Here is a 27,853-nt window from a genome sequence, read left to right on the forward strand (position 1 = left end):
TATCAAAATGAGAATGGGGCAGGGAGGCAGTGTTAGTAATCAGTCTTTCTTCAGAGCTCCTTGCTGCAGTTTCCACACTTTGCAGTGAGTGCATTTCCCCATCTTACTGCAAAAAAGGCTGGTTTTTGACAGTAGCAAGTTTGTTGTGCAGAGCTCCAATCAACTTTAATTATGTGATCTGGATTTGTTCAAATACAGTTGTGATACAAATATATTTTATTCTGCCTTTTACAGGACAGGAATGAAAGGAGGGGAGTTACCAAAAGTGGAAGCAAAGGGTAAGTAAGCAACACTTGAGCATTTGAGATTTTCCTGTTGCTGTTAATCCCATTCCAACCCCTGTGAATTTTCTCATAGGAAAAAGTAAATGTTTTACGTTTAAACTCATGCTTTCCCCAAGTGAGAAGTGTCTCTTTGTTAAAATGCCATAAAAGAAACCTAGCGCATCTGGCCTGCCCCCCTCACTCAGTACAGATTTCTTTTATATATACTGTAATAGAAAAAGTATACACACCTGCTTGTTTTACTATGCTGCTTTCCCCCACAGCTAAATATTAATAGGAATGTTCCAAATTCAAATGTTGGCCAACATTTCAAATTCAGTTTAACATCCATCCCTGATGTTTTGCGGAGAGGGGATTTGCCCCCAACTAATTTGCAAATCTGCCACCTGTTCTTTGTGCCTCTTTGGCATCTGCATATTCATGATTTTGTAACTTCTGTAACTGCATCACATACACTGCAATCTCAGCCACAGTAAAGCATATTTTTGAAGTGTGGCTGTCAACATCAGTTCTGGCGTAGTCTGAAGTTACCAAAACCCAAAGGCAGAGATAAAAACTTTATGGGAAAATGTGCTAATTAAAATTCAGAATTCTTTTTTTTTTTTAGGCTCATAGTTATTTGCAATTTAGAAAGCTCTCCTTTGTCATCATATCCAGCCAAACCATGCCTAGAACATGCATGTGCTCTGATTTAGATTGGGTTTTTCAATCCCCATTGCCTTGGAATACCATTGCACCTGTTTAGGTAAACCAGCTCAATTCCTGTGCAGACACATCAAACATTATTCCCAGGGAAAGGCACTTCTGGGATTTTTTTGCTGCAGGTGCCCAAATAACTTGACCAGACTTGACTTGCAGGGAATTTGCTGTTTTGCCTCAGGCAGCAAAATCTCTAGCTGTCTGCCCAACAAGCAGCTTGGTCATGTACTGCTTTTGTGATATTTCCAGCAAAATCCTATGATTTCTCTATAGCATTCCACATTGAATAGTTACGTTCTCTCACTAACAGCATCTAATGGAGATTAGGGCTGTATACACATTATTGGCTTGAAACACAGCTAGGTTGTTTTTTTTATACTTCAGTTCAGATTGAAGCTGGTTTCACAAGAAAAGACAGGATACAGATATAGATTGTGGTGAACATGGTATGTATATATACTGCTTCCCAAACTTACAGTGGGAGCGCATTGGATGCAGAGTAAATAGGTGAGTGTACACAGCCTAGAAATATCTGATCTCACACTCTTCAAAGCTGAGCAACAGAACCCAAGCAAGGGAACTGAGATGGAGCCAGCATGAGGAGGAAAAGCCACACAACCCCACAGAAAGTGGATGTTCAGACAGGAGGCCCATGTCGTCTTGTGTTCTCTTCTTACTGGGCTGTTATATGATGTCATATTGCGTATGTCATTTACCCTTATTTTACCGATATTACGTAAGATTTCTGCTGCCCTTTTGGACTCTATGCTTAGCCTGGGTTCAAGGTCCAAAGACATTACTGCTGCTTGAATGAGATGAAGCAGTGCTCTCAGCCTCCCTTACAAATCCGGAGGGTGTGTTTTCTCTTACATTTTATTTGGCTGACTGAGGGTAAGCAGGGAAGGAAGTTGACAGAAAAAGGAGCCATTTGCACTCTTACTTTCCACACAATCTTCATAGGTCGCCATCTGATTCAAATCATCCTCCTCTGAGGGACCCCTTCACACACACCTGGTGCTACATGGAAGCCCCTTGGAGCATTTTTACATGTTTGTGCAGTGTATGAATATGACAACAATGTACGTAGTGGAGAAGCATGAGCAAAATTAAAGGGCTATCATATGACAGGATGTGTGTATGTTGAAAAGCAGGGGCAGGTTTTTAGTTGTTTTCTCACATCCTAATTACATTTTCTGGAGGGAATGATCAAATTTTTACAGGAGTGGGATCTCCCGATTCCCCCACTCTGGAGTTTCTGTTGCAAATGCAACAATGCATGGAAGATGCCTTCTGAAGAAATGCAGTAAGCACATCTGGGGAGATTGGGCGACCTGTTGCAATTCCAGTGTGCATGGAATTCCATTCCTCATTTCATCAGACAGGCATCTTCCATGCATTTCTGTATGTTGCTTCTGTGTTACATGTCAGTAATCACCTTCACCATAGTGGGGTGGGGGGCAGCCTCTCCTGAAGAGAACCACCACATGCCAGGGCATTGGGTGCATAATCTGCGGGCTGTGTGCTGTTGGTGGGTGGGGTTGAAGCCAGCAGTGGGCAAGGCAGAGCCTTTCCATCTCCCTCCCTGCCCAGAGACTGCTAGAGGGTGGACAGACCAGTCTTAGAATCATAGAATTGTAGAGTTGGAAGGGACCATGAGGGCCATCTAGTCCAACCCCCTGCCTTCATCTGCCCAAGCTGCAACAAAACATGTCTCTGCTGCAGTGGTCTCTACAGCCACAGCAGGTGCCACAACCTGACCCACAAACTCCTCCATTGTCTCCCAAGACAGATGGATGACAACAATTTCTTTCTTTCTTTCTTTCTTTCTTTCTTTCTTTCTTTCTTTCTTTCTTTCTTTCTCTTTCTTTCTTTCTTTCTTTCTTTCTTTCTTTCTTTCTTTCTCTCTCTCTCTCTTTCTGCAGCAAGCAAACACCTATATTGTATTTTACCAGACCACAGAAGGCAGAAGGGACAACCCTTAAAGGTGTATTGAAAAAGAATCTTTTATTTTTAAAAGTGATCCAAAAGTCATCTACCATTTCCAGTTGGCAAGGCTGGAAATTATTTATTTGTAGAAGAATTTATATCCTGCCCTCCCAGAAGACCTCCCGCACCTCCTTCTATCAGGGCAGTGTGACACCACATAAATACAACAGAATACAATCAATAAAAGTACAGCACCATCGGAATGAATAAACAGACAACAGCGTTATAGAAGCAGCATAGAAGCAATTTAAATAGGAACTCCCAATTGTTAAAAGGGTTTTGCCTGGCCCTGAAAGATAACTTAGTAGGAAGCTCAGAAGAACCTCCTGCTTCGGGTAGCATCTTGCCTGATGAAGCATTCTGGAGAACGTGTTACTATTTTGTGACATTTTAGTATGGGCCTTATAAAAGCATTTACCAACTGCAGATTTTGGCAGTTTATGGACCAAGAACACAGCTATTTTTGCTTCCTATGTCTCCTGGGAGAGTATTCCATAGCTGGGGAGAAAAGGCTGTCTCCTGGAAGTGGACTCAATGTCTACATAGCAAGAAGCACATCACAACTATACAGAATAGAAACAAGGATGACCGATACCCCAAAACTATAACATCTCTTTATTTCTTAATGATTTTTTCCCTTCCTTCTTTGGTTAGCAATGGGTACAGCCTTTAATTTTAAACTTCACAGAGGTGTACATAGTTTTAAAGTTGTAAATGCGCCTTTCCACCTGGAAGATTGTATCTGCTTGCAGACAAGAAATACAAGTGGGTTATTTAAAAAAGGACTGCTTATATGGTGGACCTTTTAAAAAATATAAACTAAATTTATAGTTCCCTCGTGAAAAGCCTTGCCAGCTCAAAATGCACTGGAATAACTTTTGGTCATTATTTATTCATTTATTTATTTAGAAACATCACTTCTGCTTTCCACGGCTCAACGCAAGAAAAGGCAACCTGTGGCTCCCCAGATGTTGCCAAGCTCTGAGAGCCCCAGTCAGAACATCTGGAGGCCCACAGATATCCCACTCCTGCTTTAGCACACTGCCCTCTACTGAGGGACTCCGGAAATGCTCGTTCCCATTACAGTATTCCCTTTCTTCTCTAAGCGCACATTCTGCTGGCCTAGCTGGCGAAACCCAACGCCTTGATCAGTGCTTGCATTAAAATGGGGGGTGGCTGCCCTGTGTCCCCTCCAGATGTTGTTTGTCTCCAACTCCCATCTTCCCCAGCAACGTGGCCAACAGTCAGGAAATGATGGGAGTTGTGTTCCAAGAACATTTGAAGGACACCCAGTGTGGGGAGAGGGGAAGGAGAAAATTTCCCACCCATGATATCACTCTATGCTTAGTTAAATTTGAAGGGGGACAGCCCCAATTGTTTTAGTTTCTTAAAGTCTTTGATATTAATTATTATTATTTATTATAATAAAGAACAGTGAAGCAGCATGGAAAAAATATATCTTAGCTACATTACCTTAATTGCCAAAATATATATAGACATCTTTTCCTCTTTAATTAAAAATAACAACTACCAAGGAAGGGAGGGATGTTAGGCACAGGCAAGGTACTAAAACGAGATATTAGCATCAAAAGATGGGTATAAAGAAATATACCCCAGTGCAACCAAATGTGGAGATTACTCCTTTTCCTCCTCCAATTTTTATTTTTGTCCTCTTCCTGCCAAGGAAGAGACTCCAGTGCTCTTGCCCTGGTGCTTTTTCAAAGCACCACAACTAGTCTGCCTTACGTACAGATTTTTCGCGCTGACCTTAATGCCTGTGTTAGAATCATGGAGTCGCGGAATTGTAGAGTTGGAAGGGACCCTGAGGGTCATCTAGTCCAACTCCTTGCAAAGCAGGAATTTCAATTAAATCATACATGACAGATAGCCACCCAGCCTCTGCTTTAAAAACCCCAATAGTTAGGATTTCAAGTCAGTTTCATTCCTGGGACACTGTTCCTGAACTCCTAAGTTTGTTGGACAGGTGCTTTGGCTGGAAAAGGTGCAGTAAGGACAACCCAAATGACTGATCGGCTGCAGGAGCACCTTCCCTATGAGGAAAGGCTGAAGCATTTTTGAATCTTTAAAAAATGGATGAATTTCACAGCCAAATGTAACAAACTGCCAAACTACATGAAATGCTGGAGATCTGTGATGAGATGGACTGAGAGCCACCAACTTGGATGACTTTAAAGGAGGACTAGGGAAACTTAGGGAAGCTGAGGCTATCAATGACTACCACGATGGCTATGTTCTCCAACCACTGTCAGAATGCCCTCATAAGTCTTGATAGAAAGTCATGGCCCAAACCGGTAGGCTTCGTAGGAGAAAACATTGTGGCTGAAACAGACAGGATGGAGGTGATAGCTGCCATTTTTAAGAGAGAGCAGGTGCATTTGGATGATTCCAGAAATAAGTGCTTCCTCCCATACCCCACAAGCCTCTTGCACCTACACATTCTCTCTCTACTGGCTGTCTAAATTTTAGCTTGAGATCTATTCCGATCCAAACGTTTGGTGAAGCCAGTAAGCTTTTTCTCACTCAGATTTCCAGGTCTAACCACACTTCCAAGATGGGTGATTTCCCTAGATAAAAAGAGTCTGGCCAGCATGACCCTGCAACTTCAATAGGTTATGCAAGATGAGAAAACTGGAAAGTATTTTTTCACAACCAGGGCTGAGAGCAGATGGACTTTAAAATGAGGAGTCAACATGGTGTTTCCCCCCACAAAGTGGGCTGCCCTACTCCTCCACACCCCTGTTCTAATTCTTTTGGCAGACCCATTGAACAACAAATTAAACTCTGATTGAATAACTCACCTTGCGTTTCCCTCTATGTTTCAGGTGAGCTCTCTGCCTCTCTATATTTAAGTTCATCTGATCTACCATCTGCTTAGTTACTTAAAGAAAAATGCCCTAATTTTTTAAAGACTGCCACAACTATTTGTCAGATCATAGATGTGTGGAATATACACCCTAAGTACACCCTTCACCATCTCTTAGGTTGGGTATATGCTCCTATGAGCTCATAGGAGCATCCTACAACAAGTAGCACCAGTAGGCAAGCTGCTACATTTGCACAGGGTTGTGTGCATCATTCAGGCATTGCCGTTTGACCTGAACATGCTATTGCCAGTTCTTTTCTTTGGGACTCGGGAGGGAGGCTGCATGATTTGTGGTGGCCTAATGGACAGAACTGGCATACTTAAGTGCATGTCCTCCTTCCCCACAAAATTTCCTGCATTGACACCTCTTTAGATAAATCTTTTGCCTGCCAGGACAAGCTCACTACTACTTGAACTGCAGCATCCCAAACTGAATGCCAGCTGCCCAAACCATCTTTCCACTCACTAGTTCCTTTCAGATGTAATCCAGAGCATAGATTAATTTTTTTTAGGCCATTATTCCAGATGACCAGATGAATGGCAGCCCACCTAAGACTTGATAAAACCCCCCTTCCAGGTGAGTCTTTGAAGCCACAAAGCATGCCTGGTGGGTTGGACTGGGCACATAGCATTCCTTAAGTCAAAGAGACCAGACAGGGCTGGGACTGGATTTTGAGGACAAATATATCCCCACAAAACCACTAAGGGGCAGCAAGGGGATAGTGGGGGGGGGGGTGAGATTTCAGAACGCAACCCCTGAAAGTGTAATGCTTGTGATGATGTGTGAACCCCAAATCTACCTACCCATGAAATGGGTCAGTCTCCAGCCAGTCTGCTGGCATGCATTTTCCAAGCATGTGCCTGCCAATTAACACAAATGCAGGGGTAGGTGGGGGAGGCATATTCAGGGTAGGGTGGACAAGCAGGAGAGGGCTGCTTAAGCCTTCTCATGCCTGCCATCATCCATTCATATGTTATGCTACACACCCACACCCCACCAATTTTCTCTGCAGTCGGGCTTCTTCTGGCTTCAGAGCCCAACTGGGAGAAAAGCACTAAAAAGAAAGAGAAAAAAGCTCATGTTTCTGCTTGGTTGTTTTTGCATATGCACCCTCACTCAGTATTAGGAGTAGAACCAGGGGTTGGGAGCCATGTTTTTTTCTTGTACTGTTGTGTATTTGTGCCATCACTAGAGAGGTACAGGTCTCTCTCTCCCAACCGTTATGCACGAAGCCATGTGCTGCCTTCCTGCCCAGCCAATGCCCTGGCCCTTCCCTCCTCTGCTTACAGAGTCCCCTTTCTTCTCCAAACCATTCCCAATTGTGAACTTGCCCCTTCACATCTGCCTATTTTCACCTGTGTGCTTCTTCAACTTGCCTTCTTTTAGGGGAAGTTCCACGTGGCCACGTCAGGAACCCACCTCAGGGTACTTCCCTCCTGTCTCCCCCCTGCTTATCGAATCAAATTTAGTTGGGAGTCCGTGGGTATGTGGGTAACAATTGTGCAAATCCAGCATTTATTGGCAGGAAACCTTAAAAAGTCAAACCTGCAGTTCCAGGAAGAGGAAAGTTAGTATGGCTGGGAAGAATATACCACCGCAAACCAGTGAGAAGGGCAAAAGTCCACTGGCATGGCTGGATGAGGAACTCTGCAGGTGCTGGCTGAGCATCTGCTTCCCAATCCAGCTGCCTGGTGGCACCACAGATTCCCAACAGGAGACTGAAGACAACACCAACCAGTTGTTTACAGGAATGGGGGTGGCAAGGGGCTGGATGTGGTCCTTCCCCGACTTCCAACTCTGAATCAAACAGTTGATCTGTGCAATTGCTTTCTTAAAAAACAGACAATTTAAAACAAAACAAAAAACACCAGCGATCCAAGGCCACAGTTGGGCAGTTGGACAAGAGCCAAGAAGATCCACACCAGAATGACAGTGAAGGACAAAACTGATCAGGAATGTGGCAGAAGTGCTGGCCTGGATGCCTTTCAAAGAAGAGTCTGCTGTCCAAGCAGTAAGTGCATAATGTTGATGGGTATTTCTGTCTGTGAACGCTCTGCTGAAAGGGTGGGGGAAATGTCAAGCGTCATTCCATTTTCTAGCTGCTCCTTAATTAGTGCCAAAGCTGCCATGATGAGAAGCTGCCTGGTTTCCATGTGGAAAAGCTGCTGCTCTTGTCAGTTTCCAGTAGTTTTCTGTTGAACGAATTAAAAAAAACCCACACACACCAAACCCCTACAGCACATTCACACACACACAAAATGTAGAGCCAGGTACATCTGTTTACGTGAAACAAAACAAACCAAAGGATGAAATCTTGAAAAGATGCTGTGATTTTTCTCCCCGCCCCCCCTTTACTTCAAGCATCCAACTCATCTGTGGGGCAGGTATTTTTCAAAAAGGGGGGAAAGAAAAAGAAGAAACAAAAGCAAAAAGCACACAGGGGAGGGGGGAGATGAATTTGAACAGCAGTGGCCATTCCTGTGGTCATCATCACATGCCCAGCACCATTTGAAAATAGTGCAAATTGGAAGAGGTGGCTGGGATGTGCCCGCAATGACATGGAGGCAAGTCTGGGTGGGATTCCTCAGGATATCTGACTTGGATCCCCATTTCCCCTCATCGCAACATCCTTTAAAAATGCTTAAAGGAGAATGGAGCTGACTCCCTGGAGATGGGAGAGGGCGCACACTGGTGGGAAGACCAATGCTCTTGTCAGCTAGGACCTGATTTAGCTTAGAGCTTTTGATTGGGCTGGAAGATGTTCCTTCACCAGAACGGAGCTGCTTTGGAGGTGGAAGGAGCAGCTCCTGCCCTTAGATGAAGTCTCCACCCTGCCTCTTTGCTGTTGGCTTTTGGGTGGCTGGTCTGACGGAGTAGGAAAAGGTCCTTTTCTGGAGGGGCTGGAAAGCACCTTGATGGTGAGCGGTGATTGTTTGCAGTGGCCTTGTTAACTGCAGGACACCTAACAAAGCCTGAAGGTATGGAAGAGAAGGGTCATACTCAAGCATGAAAGCGAGGGGCTGTTTCCTTCAGGTCAGTGTTTAAGACCCCTGGCTGTGGGAGATTTGGGAGAACCAAGCGGCTTTTTCTCCCAGCAGAAACGCTAAGAAAGGCTCATCTGTGTGCACTTCTGAAGACCTCCAAGCTTTCTGCAGGATTCCCGTGTGGGGTTTCCAAGTAACGCCTTCCAAATCTCACCCTCTTGTGCATCAGAGACCTCAAAAGCTCCACCCTGTTGCCGCAGCTGGACCTTTTCACTGCCTTGCGCCTTGCTGGATTCCTTATCCCTGGTTTGGAAAATGCCCTGCTCTGCAAAGACAGCATTCCTTCCAGGACCAGGTGGCCACAGTCCGATTAGCTGATCCTACCCTCGAGGGGGGTGTCTTCAGGTATCTGATCAGCAGACTGCTTCACCGTTTCCCCTTGGGAGTGCAACTTCTTGTGAAATAAGTGCGGCATCGCAGACACAGCTGACAAGGGAGCTGGGTGTTGTTTGCTCAACCTGCCTCCTTTGGAAGGGTTCAATACGACGGGCTCAGAACCGAGGAACGTAGACTCCTGGCGCACCTTTGCTTGGCACTGCTCTGCCCATGGCAGGAAGACTCCCTCTGAAGTCTTGCATGTGGTTGCTCTACGTCTCGGGATCCGTGGCTGAGGCACAGATTGCTTTCCTATAGCAGAGAGCAGCCTGGTATCGCCCAAGTTAACCTTTGTCCTGAACTGGGGCACCTCCCTTTTCGTTCATGCCCTAAACATGAAGATAAAGGAAGAAGCACAGGACAGTCTAAACCGGTTGCGTGTCAAAGAGCAATAAAAGAAAAAGAAAAATATAGGAAATTGCAGCATCCACCACAATAATAGCCCTGCAAGCCTGAAGGCCATTCACCTGCCCACTTCAATTTCCTATGAAATCTTCACATTTCTTTACTCCTTTCTTCTCCATCCAGTGCTCCCTGAGGTCTCTGTGTCTTAGTTCATTGCCTACTCTAACCCTCCTTCCTTCAACCACCTTCCCTGCTCAGCTCCATGCTGCTGGCATCCTTGTCTCAGACAGACTCTCCCACTAGCACTTCCAGCCTTCATCTCCCCTTCACCCAGACCCCTTATCACCTCTCATTTCCTTCTGAAAGAATCCAACCTGTCCCTAGATTATGTAGATTTCCTCCCCACTTAGTCAAAATTATCTCCTGCTCTCTTCAAAGCAGCTAACTCTTTCCCCCTTAGCTGGGAGAAAACTTGTGAACATTCCGTGACCTCACAGCAGCTAAGCTGTTGGCAGGCGATGGCCTGATACCCACCATTCCTTTCTGGCTGCTGTTGTCACCTTGCAGGTTGAGGAAAGGGTTGGTTTGTGCGGTGAGGACAGTTGGGATAGTTACCCCTGCTGCAGCTGACATCAGGCTGTTCCCACTGGTGCTGAGTGATGGGGAAGCCATCAAGGAACTGGCTGGATTAAGCTGCTGAGGGGAAATGGAGGCCAGGAGGTTGCTGTTGGCAACTGAAGCTGCAGGGGCATTGGAGTGGAGGAGGGATGTGGAGGTAGCCGGCCTGAGGCCAGTCATGGACAGCTGGGAGGAGCTGGCCATCTGGAGCCGCTGCAGCTCCCTCTTCTGCTGAATCTGTTGAATCATCTGGAATACCAACGCCTGCTGCTCCTGGGAAGACAAAATTGCAAAGGTCAGCTGCAGAAGGATCTTGGCAGCTCTCCCTCCACGCCAACAGGAGAGAAGAACTAGGGGAAGGAGTGCTCCCATAACTTAGGTCTGCCACCCCAGTCATGGGCTGGAACAGGAAGGAAGGCTCTGCCTGAATCAGGATCCTACGCTATGGGATTTCATCTTTCTTGAGGTGGCCCCACCCCCAGGGATCTCCACCCCGCAGTTTAAGAGCCACTGCTCTGCCTACTGTCTCTACGCCACTCATAATGTTATGAACCTCTCTCATAATTCCTCCACACACCAATCTTTGTCCTCCCCAGATGATCCAGGCTTTTTTCATCCTTTCCTGGAACTTCCACCCCAGCCTCCCAAGTGTAAGAAGCCAAGGCACCTCATCAGCTGCTTAGCCCCCTTGTCTGCCACAGCTGTGGGCAGGAGTTGCCAACCAGAGCAGAGGTACTTACTGGGTTGAGTGGCTGCGAAGTCAGGAGCTGCTGCAGCTGCTGGAGCTGGAGCTCGTGCTGGCTGAGGAGCTGCTGCTGCTGCTCAGTCAGGTGGCTTGTGCTGGCCATGCTGGAGAAAGGTAAGAGGGACAAAGCGTCGAGGGGGGTGGGGTTAGAGAGCTATCTCCAGAAACAGTGGGGCCACGCCCCAAAACATTGGCGCTCAAGACAGAAAAGCCAACTGACACCTCTGGTTCTAATTTCACCCCAAGGAACCTCCCCAAAACAAACAAGAGCTGAGGCAAGAGGGTTAAAGAGGGCTTGAGAAGAACTTAATGGTTCACTGTGTCCCCTGGGTCAGATCTGCCTGCCTCCCACTCTGCCACCTCCCAATGGCACTGAAAATTGGCTGCGTTAGGAGGCATGCCAGGCATGCTCCCTCACCTGGCCTCATGTACGGGAGGGAACGTACGACATGGCTCTTATACAACCTCACTGCACTGCCCTCGGGCACTTCCCACAGAGGCACTTGGTTGGTCACTGTAAGAACAGGATGCAGGACTAGCTAGGCCTTTGGTGTGATCCAGAAGAGCACTCATTTCCCCACTGCCTTATGGCAAGAGACCAGGCCTTGTTGATGCAAACTGGCAGTCGAGAGAAGGCATGAGTCTTGCTCACTTGCTGTCATGCTTCCCTTATTGTGTCTCCATCCCCCACCTTTGGTCCCTTATATGCCTTAAAGGTTAGAAACTCTCTTCCCTTCTACTTGCACCCAGGTATAATTCCTGCAGTCACAGAACTGCAAGGTGCACGTAGCCCTAGTTTGGATCTTTCCAAACTGCAGGTTGGACTACACTTCAAGGCAGGGGTGGAGAATGCTTTTCACACATTCCCTGTCGGGCAACCTTCCAAGGGCCACATGGCAATAGTAGGCAGGGTCAGGGTCAAAAGTGGGCAGGGCAATGGACTTATGCTTTATGTTTGTACAGTAGGCAAGTTCATACACCTCCCCCCCTCTATCCTCCATCCAGACCAGAGTTCAAGGAGACATCCCAGCTAGGCAAAAGTACTCTAGGTGTGAAGCAGGATAAGTGAGGGGCATAGCTTGGGGAGAGTTCTGAGGTCCAGATAGAGAGGCTTGGAGGGCTGCATTTGGCCCCGGGCCTGATGTTCCCCACTCCTGCTTTAAGGTGAGTGCACATCTCTGCATCTCCTGCTTCCATCACTGATGCCTTTTCATCGTTTTGTGCCTTGCCTGGATGATATAGCTCAGGGGTATGCACAAACCTTGCAAAACACACCACATGTAATTAAATCTGGGAGGCCAACCAGGAACAGCAGGTGTGGGTGAAAGCCAAATGCCGGGAGCCCGGCAGAGTAGGTGGGGACAGCCACCTCCCCTGAAGCTTTCACCAATAAAATGCTTTTCTGGAACGTGTGGCAGAACTCTGGCCAAGTAGAGCCCCTTTAGGCACTGCAAACCCACCTCCATCTGTTCCTCCCTCCCTCTTCTCCCCTCCTTGCTGGGCCTTACCTGCTTTGGCTGCTGGAGAGCTGCAGGTTTGGGGGCCCACTGCTTTGCACCAAGAGGGGATTTTGGGCCTGGGTGGCCACTGCTCCATTCAGACCTCCCAGGATGCCGTTGATGGGTACCTGCTGCCCTCCCGCCAGGCTCCCAAGTAGACCATCCACCAGGCTATGATTGGCAGGGGTGCCTCCCCCGTGGACAGTCCCCATTGCCCTGGCCAAGCCGTTCACTGGTGGCGGCTGTTGCACCCCAGTCGTCATCGGGAGGGAGGCAGGGCTCTGCTGCAGCAAGGGCAGTGGGGGAGGCGTGCTGTGGAAGGAGAGGGAGGAGCTGCTTCTGCTGGGGCAGCCGGAGTGAGGATCCTGTGAGAAGGGAGGAGAAAGGAGGGAGAATCATTCTGGTGCGCAAGGGATCCTACCCAGGGGCTGCCTGTGACTGAATCCAGCACATCCCACCAAAGGGAAAGGCATCTGCCAGGTCCAAACTGCTGACAGCAGGGATGGCATTTTGATGCCCAAGCTAATGAGTGTGTGTGTGTGTGTGTGTGTGTAAAACCCTTGTGGGAGGTCTCCTGTGCCAGCCCCTGCTGAAATGAATGGAAGCCACACAAGGGTGCTGCCACACTCATACACAGCTCCCACTGATTTCATGGCATATGGTGCTGCAGGAGATATTCCCCATTGGCTGGTCTGCCTGCCACTTGGCCACGCTCCATGGCACTCCAAATCTGCCATGGAGGAGCTGCTTCTGGGGGGGGGGGGTTTAAAGTTCCAATAAGCAACAGCGGGGAGAACGGAAAGAGATGCTCCGTACCTCGGAGGAAGTGGAGAGCGAGTTTTCGATGCCAAAGCTGTTCTTGCAAGGAGGGCTCTTGCTGATACTCAACGAGTCGCTGTTGCATGCTAGAGGGAAAAAGAGAAAATCAGGAAGCCTCTCCAGAGAACATCTCCACAGCTGCAGAGCACCTTGTATCTCCGACTTAGCCCAGCTTAGCCCACCCTATCCAAGGTGACGGCTAAGAGCTTCTGGATCACACTGAATGTCTTGGGTCTGTGCCTCTTTCTTTTGAGATATATATGTTGTTGGCATCTGACTGTCTCAAGATACAATGGAGTGCACCTCTGGGGATGAAGTCAAGGTGCTGCATTAGCTGCACCAAAGTGACCTCTCCAGGTACAAGCCTGGGCAGTGTGTATGGAGGTCCTGGGTTGCCCAGACAAGACTCTCGTCTTGGCCTCACTGATGTGGTCCAAAGGACAGCAGAGCAATACGTTTGGCACCAGCTTGGCTGCAGGAGTTGCCAGAAGGAGGCGCACAAGGCACCATTCAACCATCTTAGGGACTTCACTGCGGATTTGTGTAGGGTTTACTCCTTAGCCTTTTCTTCTCTCAAAGATAACTTGCAAGGCAGAGGTGGTTTAGGATCAGAGTTTTCCTTCTCCTAGATGGGTTACCTTCCCAGGTTGATGAGCCTCATCTGCCCCTCACTTCCCTCTACAGCATGTGCAGAAACCACCATATATGCTGATTTCTGACACTCCTTGTCTGCAAAGTGGCTGAGGAACCAAAAAAGGCGAAGGTGAAACCATAAAGTTTTGTTTGTTGAGGAGGAGCTGAAAACCCTCTTAGTTAAGATTAAGGAAAAGGAAGTTGAGAGACATAAAAGCACGGTATCCCATAAATGGGATGCCATGACTGGAAAATGTCCTTGTCAGGAATTAAGAAACAGTCAGGCAGGGCTTAGGAGAGAGGTCATCTCCATACCATTGGAGGCCAGGATGTACTGGGCCTGGCCTGCAGGGCCGTTGCTGGTGGTGACCACCGGGAAGGGGACAGAGAGCTGGACGTTGAGAAGCTGCAGGCGCTCCTTCTTAGCCGCCAAAGTCATGATCTGCTCCTGGAGGCGCTGGTTTTCTTTCTGCAGCGAATGAAGGGCCTTGAGCATTTCTACAACTGCAGAAAACGTGGGTGGGAAGGGGGCCGGGGGGAGGAGAGGCAACGAAGAAGGGCCGGGAGTGGAGAGGGGTGGGGAGGGAACAACAGTGACACAGTTAGAGCATACACAAAAGGGAGGAGGCAGTAAAATAAGGAGCACAATCAATGAAGCCAACAGGCTGCCCATAATTCTCTGCCCTCTGATTTGCACAGAAAGGAGCCTTCATTCATTCGCCTATTATATTTTCACCCCACCTTTCTTTGAAGAAGTGCTGGGTAGCACACATTGGACCGCCCCTGTCCCCCTTTGCAACAACCCTGTGGAGTAGGCTGGGAAATAAATAAGTGGCCCAAGGTCATAAAACATTCTTGGCTTGGGGGATGTGTTGGAACACAGGTCTCCATGGTTTGAACCCAAAGCTCTAACCATCATAGTACACCTGCAACTTGGGGCCCTACACTCCATGATGGTCAGGAATGAGGTCAAAAGGTCTGAGAGGTGTGAGGTCCGATCTTCCAACATCCGCATGAACCAACAGAAGTGGTTCATTCATTTTATTATTTTAATAAAGGAACCTCTTTGCGCATCTGCTTTGCTTGTTGACATATGGCATCAGAATGCCACCTCCCCACCCCTAAGCAAGCCTTAGCAGGGGACGTTTTCTGCAGAATGGAGATAGCCTGATGGGAGAAGTATACATGAGTGAGGTTTGCCCCCATCCTTAGCCCCTGAGCAAAGGCAAACAGTTCCACAAGGTCTCCTGTGACTCACTGTTAACACCAGCTTCTCCATTGCCCTGTTTCTCCAGGAGCTGCTCAATGTTTGGTGTAGCCTGGGGGACGTTTTCCAGCTGCCCGCTGCTCGTTGATACTGTCTGGTCAAAGAGAGTGGGGAGGCTGCTGATGGGGGACCTGCAGAGGGAACAAAGTGGTGGGAAAAGTGTTGTCAGAAGAGGAAGGACCGTCAACACACCTCCTAAAACAAGCTATTAAGTCCATTTGTCTCATGTTAAGAACTCCACATCAGCTGGAAGGCTGCGAGATGTAAAAAAGTTCAATTCTGTATGTATTATGAAGATTCCATATGTTTTTGTTTATTTGGCATCACCAGCCACAGGGAGACACCTTGTCAAGACCCCTGCCCTGCCATTTCTCTGCACCTGAAATTTCACCAGGCGCTGCATATTCAAGGGTATCTTCTCAGAAAAGCTACTCTCTTCACATGCAATGAGGATTTGTGAAAGGAAACATGTTAGCTACCCTGTCATGCCCCCATTGGTTTTGTCTTCCCTATTAGTCTGTTGTGTGGGGCAACCCTATCTCTGGATGATGATGATATTATTATTATTATTATTATTATTATTATTATCATCATCATCATCATCATCATCATCATCATCATCATCATCATTAGTTATCCTTGCTAGTTAAGCAATGCATTGTTTCCTTCTCTCCCCCGCCCCCAATGCAGTATTTCAGGCAAATAAACTTACATGGAAGAAAGACTTTCTTGTGGTGATGACCCTCGGCAGACAAAATTACAGTCTTCCAAATCTGCTTCTGGAAGTGGAAATATATAGAGTGGCTTAAAAAAATTATTTACAGACAACCTCCCCAACAGTACCCCAAACGCTTGATATGGCAGAAGACCTGAGCAGACATGATGCAGCACTACTGTTTGTTCAAACCCAGATTCTGTACTAAAACCTGCTGCTTAAAAGCCTAACAACTTTTGCCCTTTTCTCCAAGGACACTCCACATCCAATATCAAAGAGGGCATCTGGGAGGGCATATTCCAGGGAAGTAAGCTTCAAGTAGGGATTGAAGTTTAGCTCTCCCTATGCCTCTGTTTTGCTCTTTAAAAAAGGGCCCCCAGTTTTAAAAGGGAAGGCCACGGTTTATAGAAGCAGGTCTATCGTTGTGTCTAAATCGACCTGCAAAATCCCTGGGTGATTTCCTACATTAACACAATTTTGCTCAAGTGAATTCAACCGTGATATTATTTATTATAATCACAGATCAATTTGGAGTTTCTCAAAACTCAGCTTCCATTTATTTCTGCATACCCACAACTGTCCTACACTCAATAGTTACACAGTTAACATTCTACACTACACGGTCTTACACCTTCTGTGGATTCAAAACAAAGCCTCTTAAACCTTCTTGTTAAAACTGAAAACGCTCAGTGCAGCCATAACAACATAACCACTTCCTGTCTCAAGGAATGGTGTTACTCCCACATGCCACCAGATGGCAGGCTGTGTCTCCATAACATGGTCTCTCTCTTTCACTGCGCATGCGCACGTATTTTCCCAAGGGTTCCAGGTCATATTTCTGAAGCTTGCCTGCTGTATTTATACCCCAAACAGCTTGATCTTTGTAAATGGCATGTTTTCATTTTTCTTTTTTTAAGGAGTAAACGTGAAACTTTTTCCCCTAGCTTACGCATCACACTTCCCCTCATGTGTGGAAACCTTATCTAAAGACTTTGGAACTAAGCAGCAGGGGGAAGAAGGGAAGGAGATGACCTTGTAGACAAGTGTGGCCTTGACTTTCAGAAGGACATTCTATAATGAGATCATTTCAAACTTCCCGGTTTGTGTACCTGTCTGGTTGCTTTCAGATTGGTTCAGCAGAGGATTGACCGGCAGCCCAGAAGTGAGGGGGCTTCCAAAAATATGCGAGGAAGGGAGACTGAACGTAGATCCCGCCAGTGAGAACACCTGCAGAGGTGAGGACAACAAAGGAAGAAGGGAAAAGAAAAACAGCCATTTCATTTTAAGAGTCGTCTTTTCCAAACTTCTGATCAGAGCTTAGGCTGGTACTGAATGGATGAGCGGAACAGACAGGCAGCAGACAGATGACATTTGGGCCTCTGTCTTAAAAAGAAGCTTCAAAGCATTTCAGTCTCATGTGGCTGAAGGGACACTTCATTAAAATGAAACCATTTTATTTCTGCATGAAACGCAGGTGAAATTGGTACTGGTGGTGGGATACCTGGAGGCATGTAAATTAGCCAGAGACTAGAATAATAGGACAAGGGTGGCGCTGTGGTCTAAACCACTGAGCCTAGGGCTTGCCGATCAGAAGGTCGGCGGTTCAAATCCCCGCAACGGGGTGAGCTCCTGTTGTTCGGTCCCTGCTCCTGCCCACCTAGCAGTTCCAAAGCACATCAAAGTGCAAGTAGATAAATAGGTAGCGCCTCGGTGGGAAGGTAACCAGCATTTCCGTGTGCTGCTCTGGTTCACCACATGCCCGGAAGCTGTACGCCGGCTCCCTCGGCCAATAAAGTGAGATGAGCGCCGCAACCCCAGAGTCCTCTGCGACTGGACCTAACGGTCAGGTGTACCTTTACCTTTAGAACAATGGGGAGAGCTTCGGTTTGGATGCTGAATCATCAGGATGGAATTATGAGAGGGCTTTCTGGATTGCTGCTTCAGTTCACCACCATCAAAGAATAATAGCATTTGTTTTGCTTTTACTCGGGAGACAGCAGTGGTTTCAGAGTCCAGTTAATGAATGTACAAGTTGCAAATCAAAATGAGTGCCTACATTTACCGTGAGGGCTGCAGACCAAGAAGAACGGCACCCTTGACATTTCTCACGCAGCCTAGCATGGTAAAGCGCAACCAGCCACTGAATACTGCTATTCACCAGCAGGTTTTCTGTATTGCATATTCCAAGTTGGCCCACTAAAAAGCAAAATCAGCAAGCAGCAGGAGCAGCGTGCCTGAACAATGAGGACTTGGGAGTTACCCAGACCCTGAAAAGCAGCCACGCTTGTTTGCTTCACATTTTACAGAGGTCAGTCAAGCCCTAGGCTGTTTCTGTTTGTTTGATGCCTTTTAACTTCTTTACCCTTTTACACACATCAATCTTAACCAGCCTGGTGCTCTCCAGTGTTGTTTTGACCACAAGTCCCATCAGCCCCAGCCAGCACAGTTGTCCTTTAGAACGTGCCCCATGCACCCCCTCAGTGCGCAGAAATGACTTAAGAACACTGATGCTTGAAGTGCTTACCTGGGTTGTGGAGACGGAGGAAGAAGAGGCGGTTGGGATGGCGCTAGCAAAGGGAGAGCGGGTGAGCTGGGGAAGCGACGAAGTGCCTTGATGAGCCAGGAGGCTGGAGGAGAGAGGAGTGCTACACACTGTCCGGAGCACCCCGCCTCCATGCGAAATCGGATCTTTGTTGCTTGTGTAGATCCCTGCAGGAAGAAATGAAAGCAAGACTTGAAAAGAGATGGCCAGGCACCAAGGAAAAGGATGTCTATAGCTGCTTGTTTCGAATTCCCACGTTGCCTCTGCTCTCTCTCAGGATGGTTTGACAACCTTTCCTTTCCTTCTGCATCCTCCCAAAACAATCCCTTTAGGGCACGCCAGTATTGTTCCCATTTTAGAGAACTGGACCAACTGTGGCTGAGGGTTTTTCCAGTGCACAGCATAGCACACAGCACAACAAATGCACCTCTGTTACTTGCCTGATATGTGGGATCCAGATAAGGCATTCTCCCAGCCAATAAACTGCCAGGGCCGTGGTGCAAAGATCCCTGCGGAGCGCCCCCCCTTTCCCAGAGTTGACCTTTTTTTTAGGGCTGGAAGAGGCAGGCAGCGGCTGGAGGGCAGCTCCTCCGAGGGGAAGAGACAGAGGCTCAGCTGGTTGCTTCTTGCCGTGGTGGCCATGGCAGGCAGCACACCGAGAGAGTGGGCCTGCGCTGAGTGAGTGAGGGCACGTGCGCCGCTCCCGCCGAGCACCGGCTCGGTTTTTTCCCTTTTAGCCTTCTGGTGCCCTGCAGAATTCGGTGCCTGCAGGATAAAAGGGAAAAAACCAAGCCGATGCTCGGTGGGAGCAGCGCATGCGCCCTCACTCAGCACACTCGTTCGGTGTTCCCTGGACTCTCACGTGGCGTACTCCAGAACCTTGCGCCACTAGCCTCAATGGGTAAGACAGGCCTGTAAACTGCAATTTTTTGATTCTGGATATGACATTATTTTTCCCAGCTATTCAGACCAATGTGGTCTGGAGTGCTTTCTGGAATGGACAGAAACCCTTTGGACAGTATTCATGAGGTTACTGATAACTGAATTATACAATTCCTGCCTTCAATGCCCAGTTCGTTTGGTGACTCTAAGGGCAAACAAAGACAGGTTTAAGGTTTGTAGAGCAATAAGACTGATCTGGAAACACCCTTGTTGCATCTAACCCAAAATGGAACCATTTCTCTCCAGAATCAATCTCAGAACAAAACAGTTCCCAGAAGCACGCTGTATATAGCATGGCTGGCCTCCTCTGACATCACCAACAGCCTTTCCTCCACCCCCAGAATAGTTTTGCATAAACACCAGGAAGAGTTTTCTAACAGTTGACTAAAAATAATATTATAAGAGCTGTTTGACAGTGGAACAGACTAATAGAATTGTAGAGTTGGAAGGGACCCCAAGGGTCATCTAGCCCAACCCCCAACCCCCTTGCAATGCAGGAATCTCAACCAAAGCGCCCGTGACAGATGGCCATCCAACCTCTGCTTAAAAACCTCCAAGGAAGGAGAGTTCACAACCTCCTGAGGGGGACCACTCCACTGTCAAACAGCTCTTGCTGTCAGAATGTTCTACCTGATGTTCAGTCAGAACCTCCTTTCTTGTAAATGAAAATTCTAGGATTCTACAATTTCACCACCATTACCCTTTAAAAACAAAAACAAAACAGTGGATAACATTTCTGTAGTGCTGGGGTTTTTTTGTGTGTATGTGTGTGTGTGTTGTTGTTTTTTTAGAAAAAGAACTACATTCTGCATGAACCATGGCCAGAGAGCCATAAATGACAACCTAGCCTAGAGCTGATTCACTGCTATGCATGTCAGCCAATTCAGTTGTGGTGCTGAGAGAAAGCCAGGCTCATACTGCGGCTGAAGAATTCACTGCAAGCTCTGTTTTCCTCCCCACCAGACCCCATACATAAATCTTCACTGTAATACTAGCTCAGTCTGCCAAAAGGGGACTTCCTTGCAGGTTGGGTGGGAAGCTGAAACTGAGTAGCCTCAAGTCAAAATGAGGGGTAATTCTTAGTCAATTTCACACCCTCCCAACCCAGCAGCCAGTCTTTAAATTTTGCTTTTTTTTGTGTGAGTTCCTGGGGTACAGTCAGGGATTGGCTTCTCAGGTCTTGTGGCTTGAGATGCAGGCTACAATCTGAAACATACTTACCAGGTGTAAACCCCACAGAACACAGTGGGACTTGTTTCTGAGTAAATGCACACAGGATTACATTGCACGAGCCCCATGTTGGGCAAAAAAATCCTACATTGCAGAGGGTTGGACTAGATGATCCCCATGGTCCCTTCTAACTCTACACTTCTACTATTCTTTTTGCAAACCAGGAGGTTGGCATGCACATCATTCAACCCAACAATATACAGCCAAAGCACACTTTGAACTATTGGGCTGCATCCTGGCCTACTTTACAGGGCTGCTGTAAGGACTACAAAATAGTGTGTATGCGATGTGTTGTAAAACCTGAATATTCAAAAACTCTATTAAAAAACTATTTAAGTTGTACTATTATTGTAATACAGAAGTCTGGACAAAAGGTGAGCTCTGATGGGACCCAGGCAAAAACTGTTATATTTGGAAACGTTACCAAAAATGTTATTCAGATGCTGACAGCTTTTAGTGCTTTTCAAAATTAAGTTTTGCCAGCTTAATTTTAACTAAAGTTGGCAACCGTTGCATGCGCTTGAGAACACAGATCAAGGGAAAGGAGGAATCTATGTGCCCGTTTACAATCCCTAAACCATAGTTAGTATCATGTCTGCAATCCTGGAGGCTTGAGAGAGAGTCACTTGCTTGAAGAGAGTTCTAAATTTGACCTGCCCCTCTCTTAGTTCCTTAGTAATAAATTACACATGCACAATTTCACTCATCCAACTGATTCAATTTCACTCAAAGAACGAGGTGGATCCCAGGGTCTCCTGTGATGGCCACTTTTATGCACCATGTACCCGAATTGTCCATGCTAGAAACGTAAGTGTCTAAAAACATGTTTGACATTGGTGCATGCTTCAGAGATCTGCCAAGTGTTAGCACATTCCACCTAGGAATATCCTTGCAGCATGTCCCTCACAAATTTGATCCACATGAGGCTGAAGCAGCCTGTAGCAATAGCCTTGGGTGGGAGGGCAAAATCTAGGAAACCCTTAGGAACCTTCTCTTTCCACTTATTGCCTACCAAACCCTCTTGCCTTCAATATTTGCAGATTTAATATTGTTCTAGCTATTTGATCCAGCCCACCACAGCCCAGCCACCTTACTGAACTGAGAGGAGAACACACCTACTTCTCAATTCCATATTGGCAGATGAGAAAACTACATTTACATTCCACCCACCTGGATGACTCTTGCCTAGGTAAGCAACCAGCACAAGAAGAAGAAAATGGGGACCGGGAGGGGATGAGAGAGAGAATGGGAGAGAAAGAAATTTAGCAAATGGGTAGGTATCTGCTGGTATCTTCACTTCTATTTAAGATGATGCCACCGGCACTCTAAGGGACACTCTTTAGACCAGAGCTTTCCAAACAGTGTGTCGCAATATGTTAGTGTGCCGGCTAGAGTGTGTATATGTGTCACGTGAACGCTCCTCCCGGGGCTGGTAAGGGGTTAGCTTAACCTCCGGTTTGCTAGTAAAACTGAATTACTATGTCGCAAGATGATGCGCGTCTAAAAAGTGTGCCACCAACATGAAAAGTTCTGAAACTTTTCTGGTTTAGACACTTGCACCTGCTAAGTGCAGACTTGCAACATCTCTGTTGGCCACCGAAAATGTAATGTGTGAATGCAACAACAACAACAAAAAGCACGTTTGCAAGCACGCCAATCGCAAGAAGTTCATCAGGGAGCTGGCTGCAGCTGTGTGAGGAAAAATTCGCCCTTAGTTGGCCTGGATTACGGGTTGACAGGCAGACCCACCTCACGCGAAAAGGCTGTTTCCTTTGAACTCAAGGGAGCGAGGGAAACAGGGGAGGAAAATCCGTATGGCCTGAGGTTACGATTATGGGTAGGCGTGTGTGGCTTGCAGCAGCTCCTCCCTGAGAAATAATTGCATCCTGGTTTCTCTTTCTCTTCCACTCCGCCAGCCACTCCCCTGCCCCAAAGCAATGAGAGCAAAAGGCCGTCACCAGGGAATGACACAGAGCTCAGCTATGCCTCCTGTGCCTCCCCTTCCACCCTCTCATCTGTCCATGTGACCTGAATAGCAAGCCGGCACAGAGATGAGAGCATGCCAAATCAGCTGTGCCCAGGTCAGGCCTCCCACTTCCTTCCCCTTTGACCCTTTTTTGCTGATGCTGCCCCTTCTTTGCCATTAGTGTCACTGCCAGGAAGGTGTTGCTGGTGGGATTTTTAAAGGTTTTTTTTTACAGTGCCTCTCTTCCCGGCAGTCTCAAACACGCACACAATGGGTGTGTTGACGAAGCACTTTTGGGAACGTCCTTCAGCATGTAATGGGATCACTACTTGGCAGGGAAATGAAGTGCAGGTGTTGCGATTCCACTCCGCCGCAATGCCGGGGTGCTTGGAAGCCGGGCTGCTCTGCCACAAGGATGTGGCTTGGGATGTGGGCACCACAGTCATGTGCATTAGCCCTAGTTTGTGTGCAGCGTTCATCACAGGGTGGGGAGGTTGTAGAATCGGGATTGGGACATGGAGAAAAATAAGTTCGTGGCCCTAGAGCAGCCTTTCTCAATCATCCCTAGCTAGCAGGACCAGCGGTCAGGGATGATGGGAGTTGTAGTCCAGTGACATCTGGGGCACCAAAGCTGAGAAAGGTCACCCTAGAGAAGGGGTCTGCAACCTTTAAGACAAAAAGAGCCACTTGGACCGAAGAAAAAAAACCTGGGAGCCGCAAAACCATTGCGACATTTAAAACAGTGGGGAGTGTCGGGGCGCACAATGCACCTCCTCCCCTCGCTAGTATCTGCCCCAGAGCCACGGCAAAGGTGTAAAAGAGCCACATGCGGCTCCGGAGCCGCGGGTTGCTGACCCCTGCCCTAGAGTGACCATGGGCAAGTGAGGCCAAGGCTCCTGCACCTTTAATACTTGCTTAGAAGAGAGAATTTCAGCAGCTGCACAATGCATGTCTAACAACATCTGCTGAAATCCCCTCTAAGTATCGGTGCCCAACCAGTTAAGAGTGGGAGGGAAGGAGGCCAGCAGTAGGTGGCGCCAGAGTCAATGGCAGGCAAAGCCAATGAATTAAGAGTTTTGCTCCAATCTTCCTCCTTGTTGCAAGACTATGGAGACAAGAGGAAGCTGCTGCGAGCAGGAACACCCCCCCCCCAAAGTGGATGTAAGTAAGAACGCAGACAGATGGGAGCTGGCTGAGGCAGGTGGGGTTGTGCCCCATTTGCCCTGGTGGTTCAGTCTCCACTGATAACTATTAAGGTGTAAGAGCCCTGTTTTATTTTTCACCAACCTACACCCTCCCCAGCTGCTATTTGGCATGGGAAAGATGCTGCCACTGGTGCCAATGACAGCCTCCCTTCCATGTCAAGCAGCAGCTTTGGTGGGGAGGACTTTTTGTGGGTTTCACAGCAGAGGGGAAAGTGTTAAAAAAACAACCACCCTCACAAGTATGGGGAACCTTTGCCTCCCCCAGATGTTGCTGAACTACAGTTCTATCATTCCTGGCCATTGGACACACATGCTGATTTGTAGTTCAGCAATATCCAGAAGGCCAAGTCTTCTCCACACCTGGAATAAAGGAAGAGGCAAAGGCTGTCATGATGAATAGGCCTAGGTACAAAGAGTCCGCAATACAAGTGAGCAACAACCGACACAGCTACTGCCTGAAAGCACAACTGGAGTAACACTGAAGGACTTGGGGAAGAACAAGCATATTCTCTGGGGCAAAGAAAAACAAACCCCTCATTTTACAAGGACATACCCGACTCTAGGCCATGTTTCTATACACATTTCCACCATTGCACAAGTGCAGCAAAACAGATTCCATTTCTGTTAACTGAGAAGAGGGTTCAAGGAACAGCACAGAGCTCAGAAGGACCACCCTCCCAGCTCCTGGAAGTCCTGCTTGTGGTTCAGCAGCCTTCTGGCTTTTGAGACTAGCAGTGCAAACATCTTTTCTGCTGCAAGCACCTGGCTCAGGAAGTTGAGATGCGCTGTGGTTTGCTGGCTTGTTGCACTCGCAGAAGAAATCACACTGACACACATCACGGGTGCCTTGCCACAAACAGCGCAGGAAGTGGCTCTGAGATTTCACCAGGTAAGAACATAAGAAGAGCCTTACTGGATCAGACAGAAGGCCCAGCATCTTGTTCTCATAAGAGCCAACCAGACCTAAGTACGACAAGCACTATTCCTCAGTTCTGATTCCCAGCAACAGGTCTACAGAGGCATACTGCCTTCAACAGTAGATGCAGAACTCATCCATTACAGTTGGCAGCCACTGATGGCCCTGTCCTTTGTGAATGTGTCTTTTAAAGCAGTGTTTCCCAAACTTGGGTCTCCACCTGTTTTCGGACTATAATTCCCATCATCCCTGACCACTGGTCCTGCCAGCTAGGGATGATGGGAGTTGTAGTCCCCAAACAGCTGGAGACCCAAGTTTGGGAAACACTGTTTTAAAGCCTGAGATATCGCAAGGTAAGGAGAGCCCTTCTGGATTAGACCAAAGGTCAATCTAGTCTAGTATCCTGTTCTTTCAGTACTACTATCCACGTTGCAAACCTTATCCTCACAGCTACTAAGGACTTGGATGGCAACTGGAAACTTAGGGTTGATAGCACCTTTGCTACCCTCAAAACACACACAAATTTCCTCAGCACTGCGGTGAACACTGATGGCGATGGGGGAATGAAAAGTTCTGCAACTTTTTATCACAGCTTCTCTGGCACGGGTTATATTTGGACTGCGACGACTGCCTACTGGCTAGCATGCATGTCATCTCCAACACACACACATACAGATTTGCCTATAAAAGCAGACAGCTCATCTGACACATGATGACAGAGGCGAGACTGAGGGTGTTCAACTTGCTTGTGTGTTTGATTCCATTTTTCAGAGTTGCAAGGTCAGATTCACCCTGTGGGTAAAGAACCTACTGCAACCACTCAATATTTCTCTAGATAGGTAAAGGTAAAGGGGACCCCTGACCATTAGGTCCAGTCGTGGCCAACTCTGGGGTTACGGCGCTCATCTCACTTTATTGGGCGAGGGAGCCGGCGTACAGCTTCCACGTCATGCGGCCAGCATGACTAAGCCGCTTCTGGCGAACCAGAGCAGTGCACGGAAATGCCGTTTACCTTCCCACCAGAGTGGTGCCTATTTATCTACTTGCACTTTGATGTGCTTTTGAACTGCTAGGTTGGCAGGAGCAGGGACCGAGCAACGGGAGCTCACCCCGTCACAGGGATTCGAACCGCCAACCTTCTGATCAGCAAGTCCTGGGCTCTGTGGTTTAACCCACAGCGCCACCCACGTCCCTTATTTCTCTAGATAGATAGACAGACATAAATACCTGCCTTCACTCTTGGTTTCTATTGTTTTGTTTTTTCAAGTTGAGAGCCTCAGAACTCTGCACCAGAAGCCAAAACCAATAGGATATGCAGCATCCTGCCTAGAGGCTGTGGTACCTACCTGATCCCAGAAGCGGAGATTCCATACTGAGGCTCGGAAGGGCAGCTGCATGGCTGAAAGACCGAGAGGACCCGCCGATGCTGGAGCTGACCAGGGACCCCCCGGAGAAAGGCGAAGACGACGTAGCTGTGGATCCAACCAGCTGGGCGCCCGGGACTTCCTTGTTCTTGCTCCCTTTGGGCCTCCCTGGCCCATGTTTGCTTTTCTTGCTGGCCTTGTGCTTTTTTTCCTTCAGGACTTCTCCTTCCTCAACGTTGAGGGACGGCATCCGTTTGTGGCTGCCGCCACTGCTGCCGCCACTTCCGCCAGAGGTGCCCCCAATAGAGTTGGAGACTTTGTAGTCTACGGGGGAAGCATCTTGCCCCCTCTGCTGGCTGACGGCCGAAGTGGAGAAGCGCATGATGGAGCCGAAACCTGAGAAGATCACCTTTTGCTCAAAGACGTCGCTTTTCTGCCCTTCGTACAACGGGGAGCAATGAGCGGAAGACGAGGAGGAAGAGACAGGCTTGCGGTATTTCTCTTCCTCTGGCTGCTGCTGCTGCTGCTGCTGCTCCAGCTTTGGGAAGGTTACGAAGTCCTGGGAGAAGGGCAAGGAGCTGCATGAGGTACCTGGAAGGGGATCAAGGGAAATCTTGAAACCTTAAGCAGGCAGAGATGAGGCATCAGAGCTATAGCTGTCACAGATCTAAGTCTACGTGTTCATTTGTTTGCTTGCAAAATGCCTAAAGGTGCAGAAGGCACTGCTGGAGAAAGCCTCACTGCTCACAGTTGAAAAAAACTAGATGCTCTTCTCACTTGCTGGATGGTTGACAAAGACTGCAATCAAAAAGGCAAAACCCACCTGGTGGACAACGTGGTTCCTTCTGGATGGTGTTGGGCTACAATTCCTATCATCCCTGACCACTAGCGGTGTGGGCTGGGGGCTTATGACACTTGAAGTCCAAAAAACATCTGGGGATCCCCTCACACACACATGCATCAACTGAAAAGAAGACTTAGCATGTCTAATTGCATGCAGTTACATTCATATGGCTAGTTACTATCAGGCTGCATCCAACTAAGTTCTATTCATAACAGACTCACTGATATTAATGGATTGAAGCCCACTGTCATGGCTGACCCTACTGGCTCCCAGTTCCTTCCCATGCTTCACCTGCAGGTGGAAATGTCCCACTGGAAGAGGATGTGCCAAAACCCATCGAGCTTTTCCCACTTCCTGACTTCTTGGCCTTGTGGCTTGTGCCATGGCTTGAGGACTTCTTGCCTTTCACTTCCGACCGAATGACCTCTGCGGTTTCTTTACTGCTCTCGTGGTGGTTGGTGGAAGTCTGCTGAAATGGACACATGACATAAGGAGAGAGAGATTTGAGACATTGAGCTGACATTGTCTTGAATACATCACACCTAATACATGTGAATTTGGGACATTTTTGGAATGTGCTACTGCTGTCAGGAATCTTTGGAGCTCAAACCCTAAAATTCTTGTTAAGAACATCAGGCCAGTCAGTGGTCCGTCTTGTTCAGTGGCCCATCTATTCCAGGGTCCCGCTTCCACGGAGGCCAAACAGATGCCTATGGGAAACCTCTGAGCATAACCTGAGTGCAACAGCGCTCTCCCCTCCAGAGGTTTCCAGAAACTGAAACATTGCTGCCTCCAACATAACCACCAGGGTTAGTAGCCAATGACAGACTTATCCTCAATGATTTTTTTATTAAGCCATCCAAGTTGGTTGCCATTACTGACATAGTTCAATTATGCTAGTGGCCAAAATTGTGGATAAATTTAGGGAAA

At 47.7% G+C, this 27,853-nt stretch overlaps 1 protein-coding gene and 1 long non-coding RNA gene across 21 annotated transcripts in view; one reads left to right on the plus strand and one right to left on the minus strand.

The window, feature by feature from the left end:
• The first annotated feature begins 106 nt into the window (after nucleotides 1-106).
• On the plus strand, nucleotides 107-27,775 carry LOC310829868. Of its 6 annotated transcripts, XR_014557382.1 has the most exons (4): nucleotides 107-278; nucleotides 1,462-7,865; nucleotides 21,686-21,817; nucleotides 25,983-27,775. It is a non-coding gene; the product is annotated as an uncharacterized lncRNA (long non-coding RNA). The 6 variants fall into 6 exon arrangements; XR_014557383.1 differs by lacking the exons at nucleotides 21,686-21,817; nucleotides 25,983-27,775 and adding an exon at nucleotides 11,987-12,464 and having other exon boundaries at nucleotides 108-278; XR_014557384.1 differs by lacking the exons at nucleotides 21,686-21,817; nucleotides 25,983-27,775 and adding an exon at nucleotides 10,833-10,856 and having other exon boundaries at nucleotides 108-278.
• The window catches only part of MLLT6 (MLLT6, PHD finger containing), a 93,713-nt gene continuing 68,828 nt past the window's right edge, over nucleotides 2,969-27,853 (minus strand). For 2 of the 15 annotated variants that reach the window (XM_083708641.1, XM_083708639.1), the window contains exons 9-20: nucleotides 27,215-27,389; nucleotides 26,062-26,670; nucleotides 18,439-18,623; nucleotides 17,024-17,141; nucleotides 15,912-15,978; nucleotides 15,191-15,330; nucleotides 14,248-14,436; nucleotides 13,297-13,385; nucleotides 12,490-12,845; nucleotides 10,977-11,085; nucleotides 10,153-10,509; nucleotides 2,969-9,602 (exon numbers count right to left, since the gene is read on the minus strand). In XM_083708641.1, the coding sequence (XP_083564767.1) occupies nucleotides 9,558-9,602; nucleotides 10,153-10,509; nucleotides 10,977-11,085; nucleotides 12,490-12,845; nucleotides 13,297-13,385; nucleotides 14,248-14,436; nucleotides 15,191-15,330; nucleotides 15,912-15,978; nucleotides 17,024-17,141; nucleotides 18,439-18,623; nucleotides 26,062-26,670; nucleotides 27,215-27,389 (2,439 nt within the window). In that variant the 3' untranslated portion in view covers nucleotides 2,969-9,557. Of the gene's footprint in view, nucleotides 9,603-10,152; nucleotides 10,510-10,976; nucleotides 11,086-12,489; nucleotides 12,846-13,296; nucleotides 13,386-14,247; nucleotides 14,437-15,190; nucleotides 15,331-15,911; nucleotides 15,979-17,023; nucleotides 17,142-18,438; nucleotides 18,624-26,061; nucleotides 26,671-27,214; nucleotides 27,393-27,853 lie in introns of all 15 variants that reach the window. The other 13 variants (XM_083708636.1, XM_083708634.1, XM_083708642.1 and 10 more) reach the window with 9 other exon arrangements.

Source organism: Podarcis gaigeae (assembly GCF_964106915.1).
Source record: "Podarcis gaigeae genome assembly, chromosome: 13".
Taxonomy (NCBI): domain Eukaryota; kingdom Metazoa; phylum Chordata; class Lepidosauria; order Squamata; family Lacertidae; genus Podarcis; species Podarcis gaigeae.